Source organism: Copadichromis virginalis, linkage group LG15, assembly GCF_057382275.1.
Source record: "Copadichromis virginalis isolate Kocher_CV1m ecotype Utaka linkage group LG15, C_Virginalis_male_GT1.1, whole genome shotgun sequence".
Lineage (NCBI taxonomy): Eukaryota > Metazoa > Chordata > Actinopteri > Cichliformes > Cichlidae > Copadichromis > Copadichromis virginalis.
Genome location: NC_140632.1, coordinates 28,446,794 through 28,471,329, shown reverse-complemented (window position 1 = coordinate 28,471,329; position 24,536 = coordinate 28,446,794). Strand labels below are relative to the sequence as shown.

The 24,536-nt window shown below is 42.0% G+C and overlaps 1 protein-coding gene across 2 annotated transcripts in view; it reads left to right on the top strand.

The window, feature by feature from the left end:
• The first annotated feature begins 3,590 nt into the window (after positions 1-3,590).
• Positions 3,591-24,536, top strand: part of tnfrsf21 (tumor necrosis factor receptor superfamily, member 21) — a 180,085-nt gene continuing 159,139 nt past the window's right edge. For both annotated transcript variants that reach the window (XM_085432836.1, XM_085432837.1), the window contains exon 1: positions 3,591-3,961. In XM_085432836.1, the coding sequence (XP_085288962.1) occupies positions 3,926-3,961 (36 nt within the window). In that variant the 5' untranslated portion in view covers positions 3,591-3,925. The remainder of the gene's footprint in view (positions 3,962-24,536) is intronic.

The following is a 24,536-nucleotide window of genomic DNA, read 5'->3' as shown; positions in this document are numbered from 1 at the left end:
TGTCGTGGTCTGGATAGCATGTGGAGCTTCGCTAGCAACCCGGCATTTCATCTCCGACAAAGTTATCCCCGAGAGAAGTAAAGCAAGTGTGTAAGTCCATCTCTGAATGTTTGTAAAGCATTCCTGCGTTAAGCTTAACAAACAATATATGGAGCGACTGCCTCTTCTTGCTGCTACTTCAATCATGAAACTGTTTAATGATCAGCTGATCGGCTTTTCTGTCGCGAGTCCGTCTCTCTTGTTTGTTTTTGGCCCACTTTGCACCAGAAAGAGGAAACCAGCAGCTGAACAACAGCAGCACGTTTAAGCTTGATATGCTGTTGTTAGAATTTATTTAATATTACTTTCTACACCAGGATCTTTTTCTACGTAGCTGACGGCTGGTAACTGTACAGGGGCGGATCTAGCAAAGTTTAGCCAGGGGGGCCGATAGGGCATTAACAGGGAAAAGGGGGCACAAAGACATACTTTTCTTTCTTATTCTCATTTAAAATGTCTAGCTTTTAATAAATAATTATCTGACACCCAAAGTTTTAATTTGATGTAAAATGAATAGAAGTCCATTACTGTATATAGTAACCATTAAGTCTAATATATATATACCTAACTAATATATAAGCTATAGTACTAATATGTAAGCTATAGTACTTTTTCCTTTGGGAAGGTACCATCTGTGCAGTGTGCAATTTTGTTGAAGAAGGATGTTGAATCTATTTAATATTTCTTGAAAAATAATTGATTTCTGTGCATTTTTTTTTCACACTGCATCAAATTAAGGTTGATTACGTCGATTAAGCATCATGAGGTGGAGGGTGGTTCCCTATTTTTTATTTATTTATTTTTGTTGTTGCTGGGAATTTGCAACCCTATTAGTTAGGTTGCTTAATATTTACGCTAAGTACTCTTTAAAATACCAGAATAGGGAGGATGGTGTAGGTTTAAGTTTATTAGATTGATCAGTATTGCTGAACTATGAAATATTTTTTTTTTGCATACAGGTATAACAGAATAGCTTTAGTGTAGTTGTTGTTTTAAACTTGAGTATGAACTTATACAAAATGCAGCAAGATATTTAAAAAAACAGTTTTGTTGATTAAAACACACTATATCGGATTCATATCGGTATCGGCAGATATCCAAATTTATGATATCGGTATCGGACATAAAAAAGTGGTATCGTGCCATCTCTAGTGTGTATCACACAAATTGTCATCAGCAAATGTAAAGATGCAGTAAAACTACATTTAAACCTTACATTAGAAACATTCGTCAAGTTCTGACAGAGATTTCGGAAAAATGAAAAGGTAGAGCTCTGATATCACTTTGGACATAAATGAAGACAGAAAATCAAACTGCAGCAACATTTGAAGGATTACTGAAGTTGGGTGGGCTAGCTGGAATGTAATGGTGTGCTATGTGGTGGATAGCTACTAGAGATGGCACAATACCACTTTTTCATATTTTCAGTTCTTACCCTCTCCGACTAAATCGGTTTCAGTTATGTACTGAAATATAAGAATGGACATTAGACGGTTCTTTCAAAGAAAAAACTCAGGTAAATGTTATTTTATATATTATGCTTTGGATGTTGTTCAGTATATTTCTATGCAAAACAAGAGGGATTTCAGTACACAGCAGGATATTCACATTTGTAACCAGATATTTACATACACTTTAGGGAGAAAACATAAAACATTTTTACTGTACAACATCAATTTAGAGTAAACTTTTGTTTTAGATAAATATCGAAATATCTTTTGAATTAGTTAAATGTCAGAATAAAGAGAGACAGAGCTGTCTATTTTTTATCACTTTGATCAAATTTAGGAGTACATATACACTAAGTTTGTTAATGTCATGGTCCTGCGACCATGACTCAGTGACTTTATGTTTATGTACTTATTGTTATTACTTTCATTATTATTCATGGCTGTTTTGGGATGGTTTGTGTTTGGGATTTTAGACACTGGGTTCTGGGTTTGTGCTCCCTCTGTTGGTCCCTGGTGTTAGTGTTCCCCTGTCTCGTCAGGTTAATCAGGTCCAGCTGTTTCCCCCATCTGTGTGTGATTTCCCAGTGTCTCTTTGTGTATTTATAGCGTGTGATTTCCTCTGCTCCTCGTCGCGTCGTCTGTATTCCTACCTGTGTTCCTACCTGGTGTAATCCTCTGCGTGTTCTCCCTGCTGTTCTCCCTTGATGTTCAGGTTTGCCACTCCTCTGTGTAGTTTATCCCAGTTTAGTTTCGTCCTTAGTTCTGTTTGCCATCTCCACTTTGTGTTTGTTATTAACAATAAATCACCCTCACATCTGAATAAGTGCTGCATTTTGGGTCCTCCTTCCACTTTCCACACGGCCGCTGCCCCGGACCGTGACAGTTAATTAATAAGAAAACTCCAGACGATTCCATTCTGAGCTGAAGAAGCTTCTGATAGGTTAGTAGAGTCCATGTGAGTAAATTGGTGGCACACCTGTGGATGCATATAAGGCAAAACACAGAGCCTGTTTCTTTGACATGGGGAAATCAAGAGATTTCAACCAAAACACCAGGAAAAGAACTGTGGAGCTCCATAAGTGTGGCTCAATTTTGAATACAATTTGGTACTATTTGCAATTAAGAAATACAGATAGTTTCTCTCTTTACTCTTAAAGTTAACAAATATGTTTTTTATATTTATCAATCTAAAAAAATAAACATTTAGTCTGATTTGATGTTACAATTAAAAAAGTGTTTGTGTTTTGATCTGAAGAGTACATAAATATGTGGTTTCAACTGTATATTTGATGATTGTCAGCACAAAGAGGGAGAGAGAGTAACAGAGAGGGAGATGGAGAATGAGGACAGAACAGAGCAGGTGAGACATACATGTTAGTCAAATGGTTCTTTACCAAAAGTATCACCGTATCATAGGTCCTCATGTATCTCGTACCTAGTGTTTCTTTTTAGGTTTGCTATTTTTCAAATTCTATATTTATTAAGTTATGCAGGCTTGTATGCACAACAAGGCTAAATAATTATACAAACTTTTCTCAATCTAAATAGTGTACTTTGGTAGAATTAAAAAAACAAGTGTAGTGCAGGTCTATGATGATTTTTAGTGCTACTATCATCTAGTTCTGATTCTGATTCTGTCTTGGTTAAATCCTAAGTAGTCCTGATTTTGAACTGTTGTAGTCCTGTTTTAATTCTGGATCAGTTTAGGGGTCTGGTTGAATTGGGGTTTAGTCCTCGTGTCTTGATACAGCCCCGATTTTGTTCTGCCTTGCTGCTTAATTAAAAAACTAGTTTAAGGTGTCCTGCACATGTGATATATATTTTTCCCTATAAGAAGTCATTCTTTTTTGAACCAAACTCAAAACAGAGCCTATTAATCTTTCAGTCATTTCTAAAAAAAAAAAAAAAAAATCCCACATGCATACTACCCTTTAGGGCTAAACCCCGGGTGTTTCAAATGTCTTCCACTGCAACCCCTGTTTTCCTAACCAGAAGCGGGGTTCAATACACGTGCACGACTCATTCGTGACTGGGATTGGCCGACAGCCCTTCGCTAAGTCCCGCCTCTCGCTTTACGTCAGCAGTGTCTGTGGAGGACTGCAAGAGCGGACGGAGAGCCGCACTGCACGCTGACAAGCCAGGACAGGGCGAGGCGGCGGTCCCGGTGTATGCCCCCATCCATCATCGCTATGGGAATTACCACAGCGTTGTCTGTGAAGCAGACCCTCACCTCGCATCTAAAACCGGTTCACCTGGAGACACAGACTATAAAACACTGCAGTGGAGACTGTCGCTGCTCAGAGCCGGGCTCAGCTTCTCTCCTCCGGTAAACTGAGGAGGACGATGATGATGATGATGACTAACATCTATAGATGAGAAGTCTTTCTCAGGCCGTCACCTTGGACCTCTGCTCGACCTTCATCTGTATACTCTAAATGAGGACCATGCCTGCCATGTGTGTATCCGCAGTGGTGAGTACATCCCATTTCAATTCACCTCCGTGCATGTTTTTCTTTCTTTCTAAGTACTGCTCTAGCAGGTTCTTCATTTAAAGGGCCAGTGCCTGTTTTTTTGCCCCCTGCTCTGATTCAACTTAAAATGAATTATCCAAATTTCTTTAAGAGTTGACACGTGAAGAATTTATTTCGTTATTTTTTCACTCATTTATTATTTTTTCAGTTCAACGTTTGAAAACTGTGTCACGAGTCTCAGTCAGTGGAAAGATGGAGAAAGAAATGCCACTCAACAGTCTGTTGTTTAGCCCTGTTGCACTGCGAACAATTAAAACGTCAGTCAGCGGAGTTTAAACTGATAGGTTTTTGTCACAGCTGATAAAGAATATGGCTCTAGATATTTAAACACACAAACAAATAATTAAATAATTTAAAACTGTAAAAAAAAAAGTAATGGTTGTTTTACAAATGTTTTACAATTCCACTTGATTTTCATTTTAAAAAGTCAAAGTATTATTATTATTATTATTATTATTATTATTATTATTATTATTATTATTATGGCCATCACTCAAGTTTTAGGGATGGGTGAGCTGATGTTTTCATGCATTTTAATATAGTTAGTGTCATCATTCCAGCCTTCGGGCAGATGAGACTGTGCCTTTGTCTCCTCCCAGTCATGTTGACATGTGCTAAAAAAGAGTGAAGTGTTTCCCTCAGTAGACATCATACTTATTTCATCAGGGCAATTTTATGGAGTTCATAGCTTCGTGCTTGGTGTATTTCTAGTGTTTAAAAAAAATAATTTATTTGAAAAAAAAAAGCTTTTGCCATGATTATATATTATATTTGATTTTTATTTTCAAACGATTTAAAGCTTTAAACCCCTGCTTTACTGCAGTGGTTAATGCATGTGACTAAGGGGTAATAACAATTTAACATCTCCACTAGGAGTTTCAAACAAGCAATTAAAAAGTACCATCTGCTATGATCTACTGCAATGCAATATAAAAGGTTTGGAGCATGCTGGCAGGACTAACACACAATTTATACTTAACACTACTGCATGGCTACACCTCTTTGCAAGGGTCTGTCTGTGTGATGTTAATGGTGTCATCTAATTATCTCCATAAGAACTGATTTGTGTGGACCTTACACGTGTTAGGCTACAAACACTGTCAGCTGCATTCTGTCTATTATATATCTATTTATGCATTTTTTTAAAAAAAGTGTCCCAACAAAAGTGAGATCAGGTTTAGTTCGAGTTGTTGCATGAAACTTTAGTTGTTGCTTTGAATTTGCCAGTTGCCTGTGTCATGTCATGTTGCCTGTTGGAAAACAGACAGACAACTGCTAGGGTAATGGCATGTTTTACAATGTATTGCATTAGACTAGTCTGCAATGGATGATGTAAAGTACAGATACAACTTCAAATCCTGGGTTTGGTCATTAATAAACATGCTCAGGTTTTGGGTTTCACTTTTAAGCTTTTATGCTTTTTTTTCTTCTTTACAACATATTTTAAAATAAGACCACAGCCAATGTAAAAGTAAAATCTCTAAAATGTATAAAAAGTAAAGCCAATGCAAAGTGCCTTAAACACGTTTTCTGTTTATTGGCCACCAAGGTTTGATGCTTAGCAAAAAACTTGCAATGGAATCTTATAGAAGTCTATAGGAAAATGGCTTTCTGCCTTTATCCATGGAAACACTTTCCTACTTAACTTATGGGCTCAGTAAATTGTGCATTTATGACACGCCCCTTTCTCATCACATCTAGTTTCAAAAGACCAGGATGTGAAAACTGTGAAAACACTCAGCCTGATGCTTCAAAACATGAGATTATAAATCATTGTCCAATAGTGAATGATATCACAAGAAATTCACCTTGTATGATACCAGAGACAGTTTAAGAGAGAGGCATGGCATGTGAAAAGTCAGACATTAGCAAAGATGGCAGTGACATACAAAAAAATAAATAAACACTTTTAATTATGTAATTTTCCATTTTGTTCTGCGGTGATGTTAAATGGAATCCAGCCATTAATAATATCATGACAACTAATTAACTTCCTTGAGCAGTTATTTTGAAGCATTTTCTAAATTAACTAGTGGCCATCCACCAGCTCCCAGAGAAGAGTTGTGTAAACAAGTCGTGTGTGAATATTATTCACACTCACCTTTTTTTAATGCAGTACAGACTGCGTGTTTTCACAGGATGAATTTGTGGAATTAATGTTTTTGGATCATACTTGATTTTTCAGATTGTTTGGACGCAAAAAACAGATCTGACCAATGAGAACATTTGGTGCGCTCGTAGTTCAAACGTACATTGGTACTGAACATACAACGATATATAAATAGTTAAATATTACTATTTTACATCAGACCCGAGATCAGATAGAATCAGTTAGAACCTGTTGTGGTCCCAACTCTGTCACGAAAAGCTTAAACTGACCCACTGACATCCTAAAATATGCACAAAAGTGTTATAGCTTTAACTCATGGATCAAACCATGAACTTCTCCCTGGTGCTGCCTTCTTGTGAGAATTGGATGAACCATGAATCTCTGTTTTTTTCTTTTTCAGGACCGGCTCATCATCACTTTACATTTTTTCACAGTGCATTTTTCGAGGACAAATTTTTCTAAACACTCAATGCTGCTGATGTTTCTATATGTTACCCAACAAATTTGCATCCAAAATTTCGGGATTCTGTGACATTTTTTCACTAGGTGGCCTTTAGGGTTCAGCTTTAGTAGGGTTAGGGATAGATTGAGAAACGAGAACAAATTCTGTTTGTGTATGCCAACTAAAAAATCCATACTTCAATTGGCATTAATAGCATCCCCAGGCTTCTACCTTTCTACCTATAAAACCCGGAGAGCAGTCAAATGGTGGAAGTGGAAGCTAAATTGGCTAGTCATTCATATGTATATTAGGTCGTTACCTAGGAATTCTGGAGGGAGGGGAGTGGGGGTGAGTGATTGAGGGGGTGGGGGAGTGGAGTGTTTCAGTTTGCCATCTTAGGGAGAAATCAACACATGTCCTTTGTATGTCCTTTGTTGCTGACATTTATTGATGAAAACTGTACAAAAAACCAACCATTTGTACACATATTTACAAATAATGATAAAAAGTGAGTGAGTACATTTCAACATTTTCAGCAATCACTCACAATCCTGGCACTGCCACGGTATCTGTCGTCTGCATTTACCACATGTGTACCTGTAGCAGTGAACACATCGCACAGTGGCCTGATTTTTTTTGCATCTGTGTACTTGGATTTTAGGTCGCAAGCCACCCAAAACTTGATCCCAAACTTGTCAGGTTTACTTGCAATATACTGCAGGAAACAGCACCGAGTCTTTGATGGGAAAAGCTGTTCATCAACGGTGATATGTAGACCAGGGTTGTAGCACGTGATGCAGTTGGTGACAAATGATCCCCACACACTGGAAATTCCAGCGAACTTATCAGTCTTTGCTCGATCACTGCGGGTGGACTTGTCATCAAAGCGTAGGTGTTGCATGATGTCTTGGAAGCGGTTTCGTGCCATAGTTCCAATTATCTGTGGGTTTCCCAGGTTTGCTGACCAGCAGTCATTTACCGATGGAACCCTGTAAACCCCCCGCAAGATGACAATTGCAATAAATGCCATTAGTTCAGGGAGGTCCATGAACCAATGAACATGCACTGCACTTAGCCTAATCCTTCATTGAAGAATCTTCATTGAAGAATCCTCTCCAAGGAAAGAAAATTCATCGCCCTGAAGAATCCTCTGGTGTACGGACCTCCTCTCCAAGGAAAGAAAATGCAGAGAAGACTCACTACTCAGCAGGCGTTGGAAATGATCCTGACGGAAGTCGACCCTTGTGACTCGGATGGAGAAGACCTAGCAGTTCAGCCGGATTCGGACTCAGAGCTGTCTGATCAGTCTTCCGGTTAGTTTCATTTCATGTTATTTCCTTTTTCATTTCAAACAAGTAAGTGGATGTAGTTAGTAAGTAAGATATTTCAGACATTATTCTGATACAGAGGAGGAGATACTGGAATTATAATTAGTATCTATGCATGCATTTGTGATTTTGTTTGACCTTCCCATTTTGCTCACAATTTGAATTTGTTCACACTGCAGATGAGGAGACTGCTTCTCCACCGAAAAAGAGAGCTTGTTTGGGGACTGAGACAGCGAAAGATGGCACAGTGTGGCGTGAAGAACATGTGGGGACCCGTCTCCCTTTCACCCCAATAGAACCGTACGCTGCAGATGGAGAGCCAACGGCTAAGGCCAGGAGAAGTATCTCGAGTCGCCTTCAGAGCTTCCTGTGTTTCGTCACTCTTGACATGCTTTGTAGCATTCAAGAATGGACTATTCAACATGCACAGCAAACGGAGCATGTTCATTGGTTCATGGACCTCCCTGAACTAATGGCATTTATTGCAATTGTGATCTTGCGGGGGGTTTGCAGGCTTCCATCTGTAAATGACTGCTGGTCAGCAAACCTGGGAAACCCACAGATAATTGGAATTATGGCACGAAACCGCTTCCAAAACATCATGCAACACCTACGCTTTGATGACAAGTCCACCCGCTGTGATCGAGCAAAGACTGACAAGTTTGCTGCAATTTCCAGTGTGTGGGGATCATTTGTCACCAACTGCATCACGTGCTACAACCCTGGTCTACATATCACCATTGATGAACAGCTTTTCCCATCAAAGACTCGGTGCTGTTTCCTGCAGTATATTGCAAGTAAACCTGACAAGTTTGGGATCAAGTTTTGGGTGGCTTGCGACCTAAAATCCAAGTACATTTGCAATGTCTTCCCATATCTTGGCAAGGACCCCAGTCGTCCCACTGGGGAGAGACTTTCTGAAAATGTAGTAATGAGGCTGATGGAACCATTCCTAGACAAGGGCAGAAATGTTACCACGGACAATTTCTTCACATCGCTTTCACTTGCGCAAAAACTTCTTGGACGGAAAACCACCATCCTCGGCACAGTCAACAAGATTCGCAGGGAAATTCCTCAATCCACTAGACAGACAGATCGCAATGAATTCACCACTCAGGTATGCCACTCCACACCGAGCCCTGGAAAAAGGGCCACGTGTCAGGTCAAACACAGATGCAAAAAAAATCAGGCCACTGTGCGATGTGTTCACTGCTACAGGTACACATGTGGTAAATGCAGACGACAGATACCGTGGCAGTGCCAGGATTGTGAGTGATTGCTGAAAATGTTGAAATGTACTCACTCACTTTTTATCATTATTTGTAAATATGTGTACAAATGGTTGGTTTTTTGTACTGTTTTCATCAATAAATGTCAGCAACAAAGGACATACAAAGGACGTGTTGATTTCTCCCTAAGATGGCAAACTGAAACACTCCACTCACAGTTGGTGACAAATGATCCCCACACACTGGAAATTGCAGCAAACTTGTCAGTCTTTGCTCGATCACAGCGGGTGGACTTGTCATCAAAGCGTAGGTGTTGCATGATGTTTTGGAAGCGGTTTCGTGCCATAATTCCAATTATCTGTGGGTTTCCCAGGTTTGCTGACCAGCAGTCATTTAGAGATGGAACCCTGGTAACCCCCCGCAAGATGACAATTGCAATAAATGCCATTAGTTCAGGGAGGTCCATGAACCAATGAACATGCTCCATGCACCACTCAGCAGGCCATTTGTAAATATGTGTACAAATGGTTGTTTTTTTGTACTGTTTTTATCAATAAATCTCAGCAACAAAGGACATACACCCATGTGTGTTGATTTCTCCCTAAGATGGCAAACTGAAACACTCCAAGTTGGTGACTTTTGGAGATTTGTTTCCCTGGATGATTGAGAATGCATCAAGATGAAACACAAAAGGAAGCTCACCGCTTTTAGCAGCTCCCCCACCCCCTCAATCACTCACCCCCACTCCCCTCCCTCCAGAATTCCTAGGTAACGACCTAATATACATATGAATGACTCCAGCATTTGACTGACTGCTCTCCGGCTTTTAAAGGTAGAAACGCAAAATGATGACTCCGCGGGGGTCTAAGGTAGAAAACCAAAATGACTGCTCTCCGGGGGTCTAAGTGTTAAAATATGAAATGACAGATGGCCATCTTTCCCTGAGCTTGCCTAGTTCTGTCGGCGGTTTCTTCCTGTTAAAAGGGAGTTTTTCTTTCCCACTGTTGAAAAGTGCTTGCTCATAGGGGATTGTATGATTGTTGGGAGTCTTTACCCTACAATATAAAACGCTTTGAGGCAAGTGTTGCTGTGATTTGGCACTATTTGAATGTCTAAAAGAGTAACCCATTTTATTAATTTAATAAGACAGACTACAGTCAATCAATAGCAACATAAAAAAACTACATCACTTAATTTATTGACTGCATCCATCAATTTTTTATTTAAATTATTAGATTAGTGCTTACTGATTAGTGCTAATGACATAAAATCATCGGTACTGCTGAATGGCGACCCCAGCTAATGGCATATTTCAGTACTGTTTAACCTCAAACACTCTAAAAAACCCCAAATATTCTTGCAACACTTGAAAACAAACACAATGAGCTCATCAGGCAGTCCTGCCATTATTCACTCATTAGCAATAAACTCAATAAGCATCTACAGGAATAATCATTGCTGCCTATTGTGAGTGATATGTTCAGCGCGACTGAATCCAAACAGAGTCTCTTTCTCCCAGTGAGCAGTGACACGAGGATATGCAGCAACAGGTGCTGGGTAAATGTGTGTGTGTGTTCGCTGGTTAATAAGACCATGTGCAGGTGCAAGCATGTGTGTTTGTGCTCACTGTTTGTTTGCTAGTGTGTGTCTATCCATGCATGTTTGCTTATGTGCATTACTTAAATTTGGATAGTAGTTACAGTCTAATGTTGTCTGCCACAAACATCCTACCCATGTAGTGTATGCACGCACCTTGTTACATAACAGTTTCAAGCACACACACACAAAACACGCACAACATCCTAAACAGTAACTGATTGTTTCTGTCATGACCGACTGTGTGCAGTTAATGAAGTCATTTATTAAAATGAGTCATGTATTTCTATTATGTAAAAAAAATGCGAGGTTGATGCATGGAAAACTTCTCACCGACAGTCCACTTCCTGTTCTGTGGTAATCCTTGTAAGCACTAATCATAAGTCTTGTCACAGGATGTGTTCACGTTGTGTAGCACAGCTGCAGTAGCTTCAGATCACAAGTCTCGAAGACAGTCACTATGCCTCTGACGGGGTGAAAGCGGTCACACGTTGCATATTTTACCTGCATGTTTTTGACCATTGGTGGGATGTGTAAAAGCATTTAAATGTGCTTCTGTCTGTCTGGGGTGGCTGTAGCTCAGGTGGTAGAGCAGGTCAGCTATTAACTGGAAGGTTGGGAGTTCAATTCTTGAGCAAGATACTAACCCCATGTTGCCCTCCGATGCATCCATTGGAGTACGAGTGTTAGATAGTGAGCACTTACAGCTTAGAAAAAGTGAATGAATTAGTTGTATTGAGTGCTCAGACAGAGTAGAAAAGCGCTATATAAGAACCAGTCCATTTTGAACATATTTCAGGTCAGTGGGTTCATTTGGAATTTGTGTAATTTGGAATTTGCCATATTTATTTCAGCATAAATATTTAAGCCTTAATTTAAAGTCTTGCATAGAGCATTGCAAAGTCCAGTACTGTATTGATTTTGGGAAATACATTAGAATGAATAGCTATGACTCAACAGTTTTGCCTCAGCATCCACAAAAGCATTTACTCACAAAGCACTTCTAGTATCCAGTAAATCTTTGAACTTGAACTAGTGCAGCACTCACGGTTAATGGAAACCTTATATGGGATTGTTTTTTCAATAAACCTAAGTTAGGAACCACTGGTTACTAAAAGTAACCAACTGTCAATTTCTAGGGATAAAAAATGTAACTATCGCAGGGACAAAAAATGCAGTTTCTCTACTGGCGAGGAAGTGAGTCAGTCCCTATAGACTCCTATGCTAAAATGCCTGGCTTTTTAGAACAGTGATTAACAGTGATTAGCCTGGTACAAACAATTGTCTTGAGGGCTTTACATATCAAGAACATCACCTTTCAGATGCAAACGTCTTGTGTAACAGATCAAACACCACACCAAAAGCCTTGTGTTTTTGGAAAAATTCATCTTTGTTGAGCATGTTAAGGCAAGGCAAGTTTATTTGTATAGCACAATTCAACAACAAGGTGATTCAAAGTGCTTTACAGAGACATTAGAAACAAAAACAAATAAAAAGCATGATTTAAAATTGATTAAAACAAGCAAACAAACTAATTAACAAACAAACAAAACAGTATATAAAATCAAAACAGATAAAATCAGAACAATAGATAAAATCAGTAGTTAAATGTAAGTTTTGAAATTTAAGCTTAAAAGTGTGGATTTGGTGCTTTATTCAAATGCAGCTGAGAATAGGTGAGTCTTCAACCTGGATTTAAATAAACTGAGTGTTTCAGCTGATCTGAGGCTTTCTGGGAGTTTGTTCCAGATATAAGGAGCATAAAAGCTGAATGCAGCTTCTCCGTGTCTGGTTCTGACTCTGGGAACTGATAAAAGACCGGATCCAGACGACCTGAGGGATCTGGAAGGTTCATACTGGGTCAGGAGGTCACTGATGTATTTTGGTCCTAAACCATTCAGAGCTTTATAGACCAGCATCAGAACTTTAAAGTCCATCCTCTGACGGACAGGCAGCCAGTGTAAAGACCTCAGAGCTGGACTGATGTGGTCCACTTTTTTGGTCTTAGTGAGGACGCGAGCAGCAGAGTTCTGAATGAGCTGTAGTTGTCTGACTGATTTTTTTTAGGTAGACCTGTAAAGATGCTGTTACAGTAGTCAAGCCTACTAAAGATGAATGCATGGACTAGTTTTTCCAGGTCCTGTTGGGACATCAGATCTTTTATCCTTGAAATATTCTTGAGGTGATAGTAAGCTGACTTTGTTATTGTCTTAATGTGTTTTTCTAAGTTTAGGTCTGCATCCATCACTACACCCAAATTTCTCGCCTGGTTTGTGGTTTTTAGGTGTATAGATTGAAGTTCTCTGGTGACCTGTAATCGTTTTTCTTTGGCGCCAAAGACTATTACCTCAGTTTTGTTTTTGTTTAGCTGGAGAAAATTGTGGCACAGCCAGTCATTAATTTCCTCAATGCATTTACCAAGAGCCTGTACAGGGCCTTGGTCTCCTGGTGACATTGTGATATATATTTGTGTGTCATCTGCATAGCTGTGGTAGTTTATTTTGTTGTTCTTTATAATCTGTGCCAGTGGGAGCATGTAAATGTTAAACAGAAGGGGTCCCAAGATGGAACCTTAGGGAACTCCACATGTGATACTTGTCTGCTCAGATGTGAAGTTACCTATTGATACAAAGTATTTCCTGTTTTCTACGTATGTTTTGAACCAGTTTAGTACAGTTCCTGAAAGACCTGCCCAGTTCTCCAGTCGTTTGAGTAATATGTTGTGGTCAACTGTATCAAATACTGCACTGAGATCCAGTAAAACTAGGACTGACATTTTTCCACTGTCTGTATTCAGACATATGTCATTAAACACTTTGGTCAGAGCGGTTTCAGTGCTGTGATTCTGTCTAAAACCTGACTGGAAGGCATCATAGCAGTTATTCTGTTTTAAGAAGTAATTGAGCTGTTGAGAAACTGCTTTTTCAATGATCTTACTTAAAAATGGGAGATTTGAGATCGGCCTGTAGTTGTTCATTTGTGTCTTGTCAAGATTGTCCTTTTTCAGTATAGGTTTTATTACAGCAGTTTTTAGTGGTTCTGGAAACACGCCTGATATTAATTAAAGAAAAGTTGGCGATCTGTAACAGGTCTGACTCCAAAGTCTTTGAGACCTTTTTGAAAAAACTTGTTGGCAGGACATCTAAACAGCAGGAGGAGGAGTTCAGTTGACCTAAGATGTCCTCCAGGTCTTTGCTGTTAATAGGGTGAAACTGTTTCATGGTGTTTAAACAGTTTTTCGGTGGACACAGTACATATTCTGGATCTGCTGTTGATGTACCAATTGCTTGTCTAATTTTTTGGATTTTTTCTGTGAAGAATTTGGCAAAGTCATTGCAGGCCATGGTCAAATGAAGTTCAGCTGCCACTGACACAGGAGGGTTTGTTAGCCTGTCAACTGTAGAAAATAAGACCCGAGCATTATGGCTGTTTTTAGTGATGATGTCAGAGAAGTAGGACCTCCTTGCACTCCTCAGTTGTAAATTATAATTGTGAAGTTTCTCTTTATAGATGTCATAATGAACCTGGAGGTTTGTTTTTCTCCATCTGCGCTCAGCTTTCCTACACTCTCTTTTTTCATTTTTTACCAGTGTGGAGTTTCTCCATGGAGACTTTTTCCTTCCAGAGATAACCTTCACCTTAATGGGAGCAATAGTGTCCATTACATTTAACATTTTAGCATTGAAGCTATTGATGAGCTCATTGACTGACCCTCTGGACAGGTCAGGTGTTAATGGGAAGACCTGGTTAAAAATTGCACTACTGTGTTCAGTTATACACCGTTTTGTGATCACTGTTGTTGATATATTTATGTGGGCTGAGATTTTACTTTCAAAGAAAACACAGTAATGATCAGACACGCCCACATCAGACACAGTAACCTTTGAAATGCTCAGGTCCTTGGATATCAGTAGGTCAAGAGTGTGTCCTCTATTATGTGTGGCCTCTGTTACATGCTGAGTCAGCCCAAAGTTGCCCAGAGTGTTACTCAGGTCTTTAGTCCCTTTGTCCTGAGGGTTGTCCACATGGATGTTAAAATCCCCAACAATAATTACACAGTCGAAATCAACACAGATCACAGACAGCAGTTCACTGAGGTCATTAAAAAAGTCTGTGCAGTATTTGGGAGGCCTGTAAACATTAAGAAACACAACTTTGGATGGGGCCTTCAGCTGTAAAGCCACATATTCAAAAGACTGAAAACTTCCAGGAGATAGCTGCTTACATTGAAATGATTCATTAAATAAGACAGCGATCCCCCCTCCTCTCCTGCTCACCCTGGCCTCACTGATAAAACTGTAGTTAGGAGGGGTCGTCTCGATGAGAACAGCTCCACTGTTACTTTGGTCCAACCAAGTTTCAGTTAAAAACATAAAATCAAGGCTGTGCTCAGTGATTAAATCATTAATTAAAAATGTTTTCCCAGCTACAGATCTAACGTTTAATAAAGCCAACTTAAGTGTTTTAGAGGTATTACTTGTCCCTCGTGTTTGGGAACAGTCTGTGGCACACAAGGTATGTTTACTATGTTTAAAGATCTTTTAGAGTGCAGCTCTCTGTGTTTTGACCAGGCCACATGTCTCCTTCTGTCACCTAAAAGTACAGAGATTTTAAAACCTTCTAGTAAACAGGGTCCCAGCTTCTCCTGGGAAAAGTCACCACTGCCATAATCCTCGCAGCCCGGACCCTCCACACATCACACATCAGACTTCGGAGACAGGGCATGAAGGTGGTAAGGAGGAACTAAGGGGGGCGAGGCTGAGCAATGTGACTTCGATTGCTCTGTTGACGGTGGGGCTCGATGGCGAACCTTTGGCCGCTCTGGTGGGGGGTTTATAGGGGACAAAAAGGGATTGGGCCGGGGGGTAGATCTGAGCCCAGCATTGACCCACTCCATCATCTCCTCAGTGAATTTCAGGTGTGGGGAGGAGGGAGAAAGGGAGGGGGAGGAGGGTGATGGGGGTGATGGCCTGTCAGGGGTTTGGGGGACTGGGGAAGATCGTGGTCCCTGGTCCTGGTCCTGGTCGTTGGTGTTGTTGAGAGAGTTGGAGGCAAATAGGGACCCCTCTTCTTGCCTCAGATGTCTCTCCTTTCTGAGGCTCTTCCCGGGTGGGGGCAGATGGAGCTCCTCCTCAAGGTTTCTGCTGGGCTTTGTCTGTTCTTGGAGTACTGTTTGTTCCTCTTTATGAGATAACTCCTCGTTTATCTCAGCCTTGGCACCAAGCACAGATGGATGACGTATGGAATAAAACAAGTTGGAGGTGAACAGTTTCACCCCTGACTTGTTAAAATTAAATCCATTTGCTTTAAACAGATGCCTGCGTTCCCAAAAAATAAAGTTGTTGATGAGAGTGGTCAGTACATGCTGATATAAGCCATTTATTCAGTGTAAATAACCTGCTGAATCTCTCGTCTCCTCCTCTGACGGGTGGTACAGGTCCACTGATGAATACAGCTGCATTCAGAGAGTTTACAGTATTTAGTAATCCAGTAAAGTCCCGTTTCAGAACCTCCGACTGTTGTTTGGACACATCGTTTGACCCTGTATGCAGAACAATGTTTGTCACAGTTGGATATTCATCTGCAATTTGAAGAATTCTCTCCTTCAGGTTGTTGACCATATCGTTAGGAAAGCAGAGGACTTTAGTGTTCTTACCGCACATCCTTTGTACATCTTTACGGCAGAGTCACCCACAATCAGAGTTTCAGGCCTAGCCTTTAGCTTTCCCTGTGGTCTTTTACTTTTCAACAGATTTTCGGACCTTACTTTGCTGCTTTTAGATGGATGGTTGTCCGATATAGATCCAGGGTCCTTTGATAGTGGAGCAAATCTGTTCTGCAGTTTCACATTCAGTTGTTTTGGAGGTTTGTTGTTAACCTTCCTATTCACGGTTGTCCAGTCCTGTTTCCTCTCGTATACAGGGGTAGAAGAGCTTCTCTGTCTCGTAGGAAGTGAAGGCCCGTCGGTTTCAGAGATTTCAGCTCGCTGTGCTCTGCCCGTGATACGTCCTCCCCCTTCCAGGAGACATGATTTATGTCTTGGTTTTGCACCAAGACAGTCCAAGGGGGGATTATCACTTGAGGATTTATAATAATGCACAGAGTCTACTTTCTTGGTCATGTTATCTGTGCTCCTTAGCTGTGTACTAGCTTGCTCATCGCCATTGTTTTGAATCAAAGGCAAGGTTGTTTCATTTCCACACAGTCCATTTACCTCCACGTTTACTTCTAAGCGATGAATTTTTGTCTCCAGGGCCCTATTTCAGGAAGCCGGTTTAGTGCAAACTCTCAGTAAGTATACCCTGAGTTAACGAAAACTCTGGGTTTTCAGTTTCACAAAGCGAGTTTAGATTAATTCTGAGTGAGTTACTATGACGACACACTCCGTGAAGCTAACCTGCTCCCTAGCAGGTTTACTTCAACTAACCCTGACCTTCTCCGCCTCTTTGTCGGAAACCTGACTGTAGGAAGTGTCAGACATGGCGTGTCCCTTCCTTGAAGAGCCAGTAGATGGTGAAGCCCAAATTCTCCGCAGAGCTCTCCGCCGGGAGAGAGTGATTAGAGCGCGTTTGGACATTTTATCATTTCCTGATGATTTCCTGTGTGAACGTTACCGTTTTTCAGCACAATCTATAATTTATTTGAATAACATCCTCAGGCCTAATATTGCTCATGTGACACATCGCGGACATTCTCTCAGTTCTGTACATATTATTTGTATTGCACTTCGTTTGTGGTGTTCCCCGGTCATAGACCCACAAGATTTATCAAAGAGGGATGCCACAAAATTGCAGGTATCAGGATGAACGAAACTTAATTCATGATGTGGTGATACTTGAACTACTACTTAAATTTTACATTTATTTTCAGGGTTCCCAGGCGTGATTGGCTGTACAGATGGCACTCACATTCCAATCATTGCTCCTTCAGTAAATGAAGGAGACTATGTGAACAGGTAGTCTTTCCACAGCATTAATGTACAGGTACATAGTTCCCTGTAGCATTTCAAACTAACAAATTATTTCATTATAGTAATGGATGCTAATTTGTGTTCTCTGCACTGTGAAGAACATATGTGATGCTGCCAACATTATCACAAATGTGGAAGCCAACTGCTCAGCCTCTGTGAGTGGTGGTGGTGGAGGACCCCCACCTGTTTTTCGGGCCTCCGCTTTTTTTTCTGTTGGCTATAACGGGTCACATTTGAGCATACAGAGTAAGCAAATATGTACTTGTAATGTGCTCAGATAATTTCAGTAAGTGCTTACAGAGGGGAAATTAATGTAGCCTCTAACTGCAATTGATTTACATAGGACAAACATATGAGGTGCCGTAAGGGACATTATTACTGAAACGCTCTCACACACACAACTGAAACGCTCTCACACACACTACTGAAACGCTCTCACGCACACTACTGAAACGCTCTCACGCACACTACTGAAATGCTCTCACGCATACAACTGAAACGCTCTCACACACACAACTGAAACGCTCTCACACACACTACTGAAACGCTCTCACACACACTACTGAAACGCTCTCACACACACTACTGAAATTTTAGCTCTCACACTACTGAAACGCTCTCACACACACTACTGAAACGCTCTCACACACACTACTGAAATTTTAGCTCTCACACACACAACTGAAACGCTCTCACACACACTATTGAAACGCTCTCACACACACTACTGAAATTTTAGCTCTCACACACACTGCTGAAACGCTCTCACACACACAACTGAAACGCTCTCACACACACTACTGAAACGCTCTCACACACACAACTGAAGCGCTCTCACACACACAACTGAAACGCTCTCACACACACTACTGAAACGCTCTCACACACACTACTGAAATTTTAGCTCTCACACACACTACTGAAACGCTCTCACACACACTACTGAAACGCTCTCACACACACTACTGAAATTTTAGCTCTCACACACACTACTGAAACGCTCTCTCACACACAACTGAAACGCTCTCACACACACAACTGAAACGCTCTCACACACACTACTGAAACGCTCTCACACACACTACTGAAACGCTCTCACACACACTACTGAAATTTTAGCTCTCTCACACACAACTGAAACGCTCTCACACACACTACTGAAACGCTCACACACACTACTGAAATTTTAGCTCTCTCACACACAACTGAAACGCTCTCACACACACAACTGAAACGCTCTCACACACACTACTGAAACGCTCTCACACACACAACTGAAACGCTCTCACACACACTACTGAAATTTTAGCTCTCACACACACAACTGAAACGCTCTCACACACACTACTGAAATTTTAGCTCTCACACACACAACTGAAACGCTCTCACACACACTACTGAAATTTTAGCTCTCACACACACAACTGAAACGCTCTCACACACACAACTGAAACGCTCTCACACACACTACTGAAACGCTCTCACACACACTACTGAAATTTTAGCTCTCACACACACAACTGAAACGCTCTCACACACACTACTGAAATTTTAGCTCTCACACACACAACTGAAACGCTCTCACACACACAACTGAAACGCTCTCACACACACAACTGAAACGCTCTCACACACACTACTGAAATTTTAGCTCTCACACACACTACTGAAACGCTCTCACACACACTACTGACAAACCAAGTCATTTCAGTTGAACAGGAAGGCATTTCAGTTGAACAGGAAGGCATTTCAGTTGAACAGGAAGGCATTTCAGTTGAACAGGAAGGTGTTTCAGTTGAACAGGAAGGCATTTCAGTTGAACAGGAAGGCATTTCAGTTGAACAGGAAGGTGTTTCAGTTGAACAGGAAGGCGTTTCAGTTAAACAGGAAGGCATTTCAGTTGAACAGGAAGGCATTTTAGTTAAACAGGAAGTTAATTCTTGACAAGGAAACTGAAGGAAAAAGTGTTAGATTTCAAACAAACCACTACACAGATGTCTACTCAGCAACCTGTTAGTTAGGGGTGGGTTTTTATAATCGATTTATTGATTAAAATCGATTCTGGCTTGGATAACGTGAAATCGATTCATTAAAATCCTGAATCGATTCTTTTTTTCTTTTTTTTTTTTTCCGCCTGTCCCATTTGGTTCTTTAGCCATCAGAATTGTTGTCTGAAGACCAACAAGGATACCCAATGGATTTACTTTGCCAAATGGATCATCGTGGCATTGCCGTATTGGTCCATTTGGTCGATCTTTGTTTTTATTATTTATTATATTTTATTTCCAGATGTTACAGACGGGACAGACATGAGTGAGAGATAGGAAAGGGAGAAAGAAAGAGGAAGGAAAGGAAAAACAGAAGGGGAGAGGGACAGTGAGAAAGGGGGGGAGAAAAAAAAATAAAAATCTCCTGGATCACCTGTTGAGAGAAGAATAGAAAACAAGCAAAAAAAGACAACAAAAAAAAAGAAACAAAGCAACATACTAAACACAACACCATCGCATTAATCTAGCTAAGTGTAAACAGCAGTAAATACTAAATATTCAATGTTGTTGTGCAGCACGCAGGACAGATGTGCTTCGAAGTAGCAGCCAAGAAAGGTGTAATTTGGGTCTACGAGCAGTGAACACCCGTGTGCATACCTGTGTGGATCAGCGCGCTTGTATTCCAAAGGTTTCTCCATGTAACGATCTGCTAGGGAGTGTGGGGGGGCCACAGCCCCGTCCTCCAGGGTGTGAAGCAGGTATGGAGGAGATCAAAACTCCAGACATCCAGAGGCCCCCAGAACACAAGAAACCATGGAAGACCAACAGAGGGGCAGCCGCGCCACTGTTCCAGTAAGAGCTGAGGAGAGTCCCAGATGAGGGTTCACTCAGCAGCCGCGGAGCAGAAGCCAGGGGGAGTTGCAGTGACGCGTCCGTGAGCTCCGCCGGCCGCCAGCTGTGCCTGAGTGACCGAGCCCCAGGCCGAGAGGCCGGGGGCACCCCACCCCCGAAGGGGCCCGAGCGAGCCCCAGGCTCCAGGCCCCGATAAGCGGCCGCCAAGGAGTGAGCCGGTGTGTACCTGGACGCCCACCCCCAGACACAAAGAACCACCAACGCACCGACACCTGAGGGAGTCCGCCACCGGCAGGGGAAGTGGTGGTAGGTGGAGATAGGCCTCCAAACCTTGGAGGGCCTGAGGTGTCCCCAGAGAGGTGGCGTCTGATACCCAACCTGACATATAGACACAGACATACAGGCACACACAGACACAAACATCCATTCCCCCCCTCATGCTCTCATATGCACTCACTCCACACTCAACCAACGTGGAGACAGACATAAAGAGACGCTGTACACACGATCACACTCCCCAAGCGTACTCTACAAACCGGGTCTAGGTACCCTTGCCCCTGGAGGGGGGAACTGCACCCAGACCCAGGTGGTGTTACCCTTTTCCCTGCGGTGGGGAGAGGCAGACCACCCCGACTCCGTAGCAGCAGGGAGGCCCCACACCCCAGACCGCAGTCGGACGGCCAACTCCACCTAGCCCTCCCGCTCCAGCAGGCCGCAGAGAATGGGGGTGGGAGAAGACTCCAAACCTTCCTCCACCCGCTCATTGTAGTGTTGATGCATGTGTGTTCTAAGGTGCAATTAAAACCCAGGAGGGCACGGAGCTACCTGCCAAGGAGCAGCAGGTAAGCGCATAGTCCCTCCTGATAGCCCTCAATGTCTAAGTGTATTTAAAATTGAGAGGTGGGCAACGACGCCAGGGGTGAGGTGTACACCCTGATGGTAATTTGGACTCCGTGATTGTGCCCACCCCCAAGATCCTATATGTATGTGTAATGAGAGTGTGAATAATGTGAATGTCTAAGTTGTGGGATAAAATTGAGGCAGAGGCAGCCAGCAGGGGACAGAGGGGGGGGGGGGGGTAGCCTCCTCTGCACCCTGGTGACATACCCCTACTCCAAGGCCCTGCATGTGTGGGTGGTTGTGGTGGAGCGGGAAGAGAGAGGCAGCTGGAGATGGGGAGGGAAGGAAGGGAGGGGCAGGTAACCCCTCCCTGGGGCCAGCTCCCCCGCTGACCCCAGTAGGCACTCCCACACTCCGCGACCCGCCAGGGAAAGAGGGCCCAGGCCCATCCAGACAGGGGCCCAGTGCAGCAGCGCCTCCCGGCCCCACACAGCCCGGGACAGTCCACCCAACCCCACCACAGAGAAAACTGCACCCACCCCACCATCCACTCATCTTCCAGACTACATAAGACAGTAAACGCCCAGGCTGAGATCTTCCTCCACCTCTCCTGTATCTCCCCCTCATGCAGAGAGAGTTCCTGAAGAGAGGAAAGCTCCTGCAAGATGTGACCATCTCCCCCACCAGTTGAAGAGCCCCCCAGGTGGTTCGACGCACCGGCGGCACCCTGCTCCAGGGCCGGGCCCCCATGCACCCACCCGCCCACAACCCCGGCAACACACCAACCAGGATCCAAGCCCCCGAGGCCCGGCCCGGGCCCCAGCCCAGAGACGGAGCGCCCCCAGAACCTCACGCCCATCCCGGACCCACCCAGGGCCAGCCAGGCTACCAGGTCAGTAACCCACGTCCGTCAGCGCAGACCCTCCCCTAGCCCCGCTGCACGCAGCTGCGAGGAAACAGTCACCTGAGAGCCAACAGAGCCCCCAACCGGACATGACCGCTACCCCGGGTTGAGCCCCCCAAGGAAGATGCCTCCGGGGAACCCCCCGACGCCCTAAGCCTGTCCCTACCCCCACACCAATCACAACAGTGAAAGTGGGACCAAATTATGACCCCCCACCCCCACTAGGTGATGGAGCTGATAAAAGGAGTCCAGAGCAATTGATCTGATGTGGTGGCAGAGGCTGTATCAAGACTAATGTAATCTAATAGATAATTTCTATATTGGTTAGAATTAAGATTATTTTTATTTTTCCAGTTCATGAGGACTGTTTTCTTGGCTATGCATAGGGCAGTGAAAATCATATGGGCTATATTCTTTTCTGAAGTGACATTATCTAAGCTGCCCAGTAAACACACTAAGGGGGAGGTTGGAATGTTACATTTCAGACACTTTGATAAGTCTTCACATATCTCGCGCCAAAACTTTTGCACTGGTGGACAGAACCAAAGAGCGTGGATGTAATTGTCTGGTGTATTGCCTTGACAGTGTGAGCAGTTGTTGGAAGATGTAAAGCCCATCTTGAACATCCGATGACCTGTATAGTGCACTCTATGTAGTATTTTGTATTGTATTAATTGCAGACTGGGATTTTTAATTAATTTAAAGGTTTTTAAGCAAATCTGAGACCAGAAGTTTTGGTCTAAGCTGACTGATAAATCTGCTTCCCACTTTGCAATAGGAAGGGATATTGATTCATCTAATTTAGAAAGTGTTCTGTATATTTTAGATAATAATTTGGGGGATTTAAGAGTAAGAAAATGTGCCGCACTTAGTGGTGTTTGTAATTCAACTTGACTGAGGTTAAATTTCTTTTTTACTATGGATTTAATTTGTTGATATTCTAAAAATCTTGTCTTGTTGATCCCATATTGTGCAACTAGTCTGTCAAATGGAATAAATTCTGTTCCCTCTAATATATGTTCTAAGTATTTAATTCCTTTACAACTCCATTCTGGGAAATTAATCATATTATTGTTTTGTAATATGTCAGGGTTATTCCAGATAGGTGTACGTTTGCATGGGATTAATGAAGACTCCGTTATTTTTAGAAACTCCCACCATGCTGTCAGAGAAAAGCTGATGTTGATACTTTTAAAGCATTCATGTCTTTTGATGTTTGAGCTAATAAATGGTAGGTCTGAAATCTCTAGATCCTTGCATAGTGCCTGTTCAACATCTAGCCAGGGCTCAACTAAGAAGGTATGTTTTGACCATTCTGAGATGAACTGAAGCCTGTTGGCTAAGAAGTATTGGTGAAAATTAGGCAGATCTAATCCTCCTCTATCCTTGGTTCTTTGTAGCGTTTTTAAGCTGATACGCGGGGGTTTATCTTTCCAAAGGAATTTGCAAATATATGAATCCAGAGATCTGAACCAATCTTGTGATGGTTTGTTAGGGATCATCAAAAATAAGTAATTTATTTTTGGCAAGATCATCATTTTTATAGTGGCGACCCTTCCCATGAGTGATATGGGTAAAGATTTCCATCTAGTCAGATCGCCTTCTACTTTCTTTAGAAGTGGGATGTGGTTTAATTTAGTTAAGTCTGAAAGCTTAGGAGAGACATTAATACCTAAATATTTAATATTTCCGGATTGCAGTGGGGCAGAGGAAGAATTATGGAAGGAGCAGTTAATGGTGAGAACTGTAGATTTTGGCCAGTTAATTGAATAATCTGAAACTCTTGAAAACCAGTTTATTAAAGTAATTACCTCAGAGAGGTTGGTTTGTGTGTTTTGCAGAAAAAGCAACACATCATCCGCATAGAGACTGATTTTATGTTCTATGTTCTTACATTTTATGCCCTTAATTGTTGTAGCCTGTCTAAATGCTGCTGCTAGAGGTTCGATAAAAATTGCAAAAAGTGAAGGGGAGAGTGGGCATCCCTGTCTGGTGCCCCTCAGGAGATAGAAGCTGGAGGATGTCTGGTCATTTGTTCTGATACGAGCTTTTGGGGAATCGTATAGTATTCTTATCCAGTTTATGAAAGAGTTTCCAAAACCAAATTTGTGTAAAGTTGCGAATAAAAATATCCAGTTAACTCTGTCAAATGCTTTTTCTGCATCTAGAGATAATATTATGGTTTCGATGTTTTTATCGTATGAGTAGTCTATTAAATTAAGTAATCTACGAGTGTTTGTTGAGGAGTGCCGACCT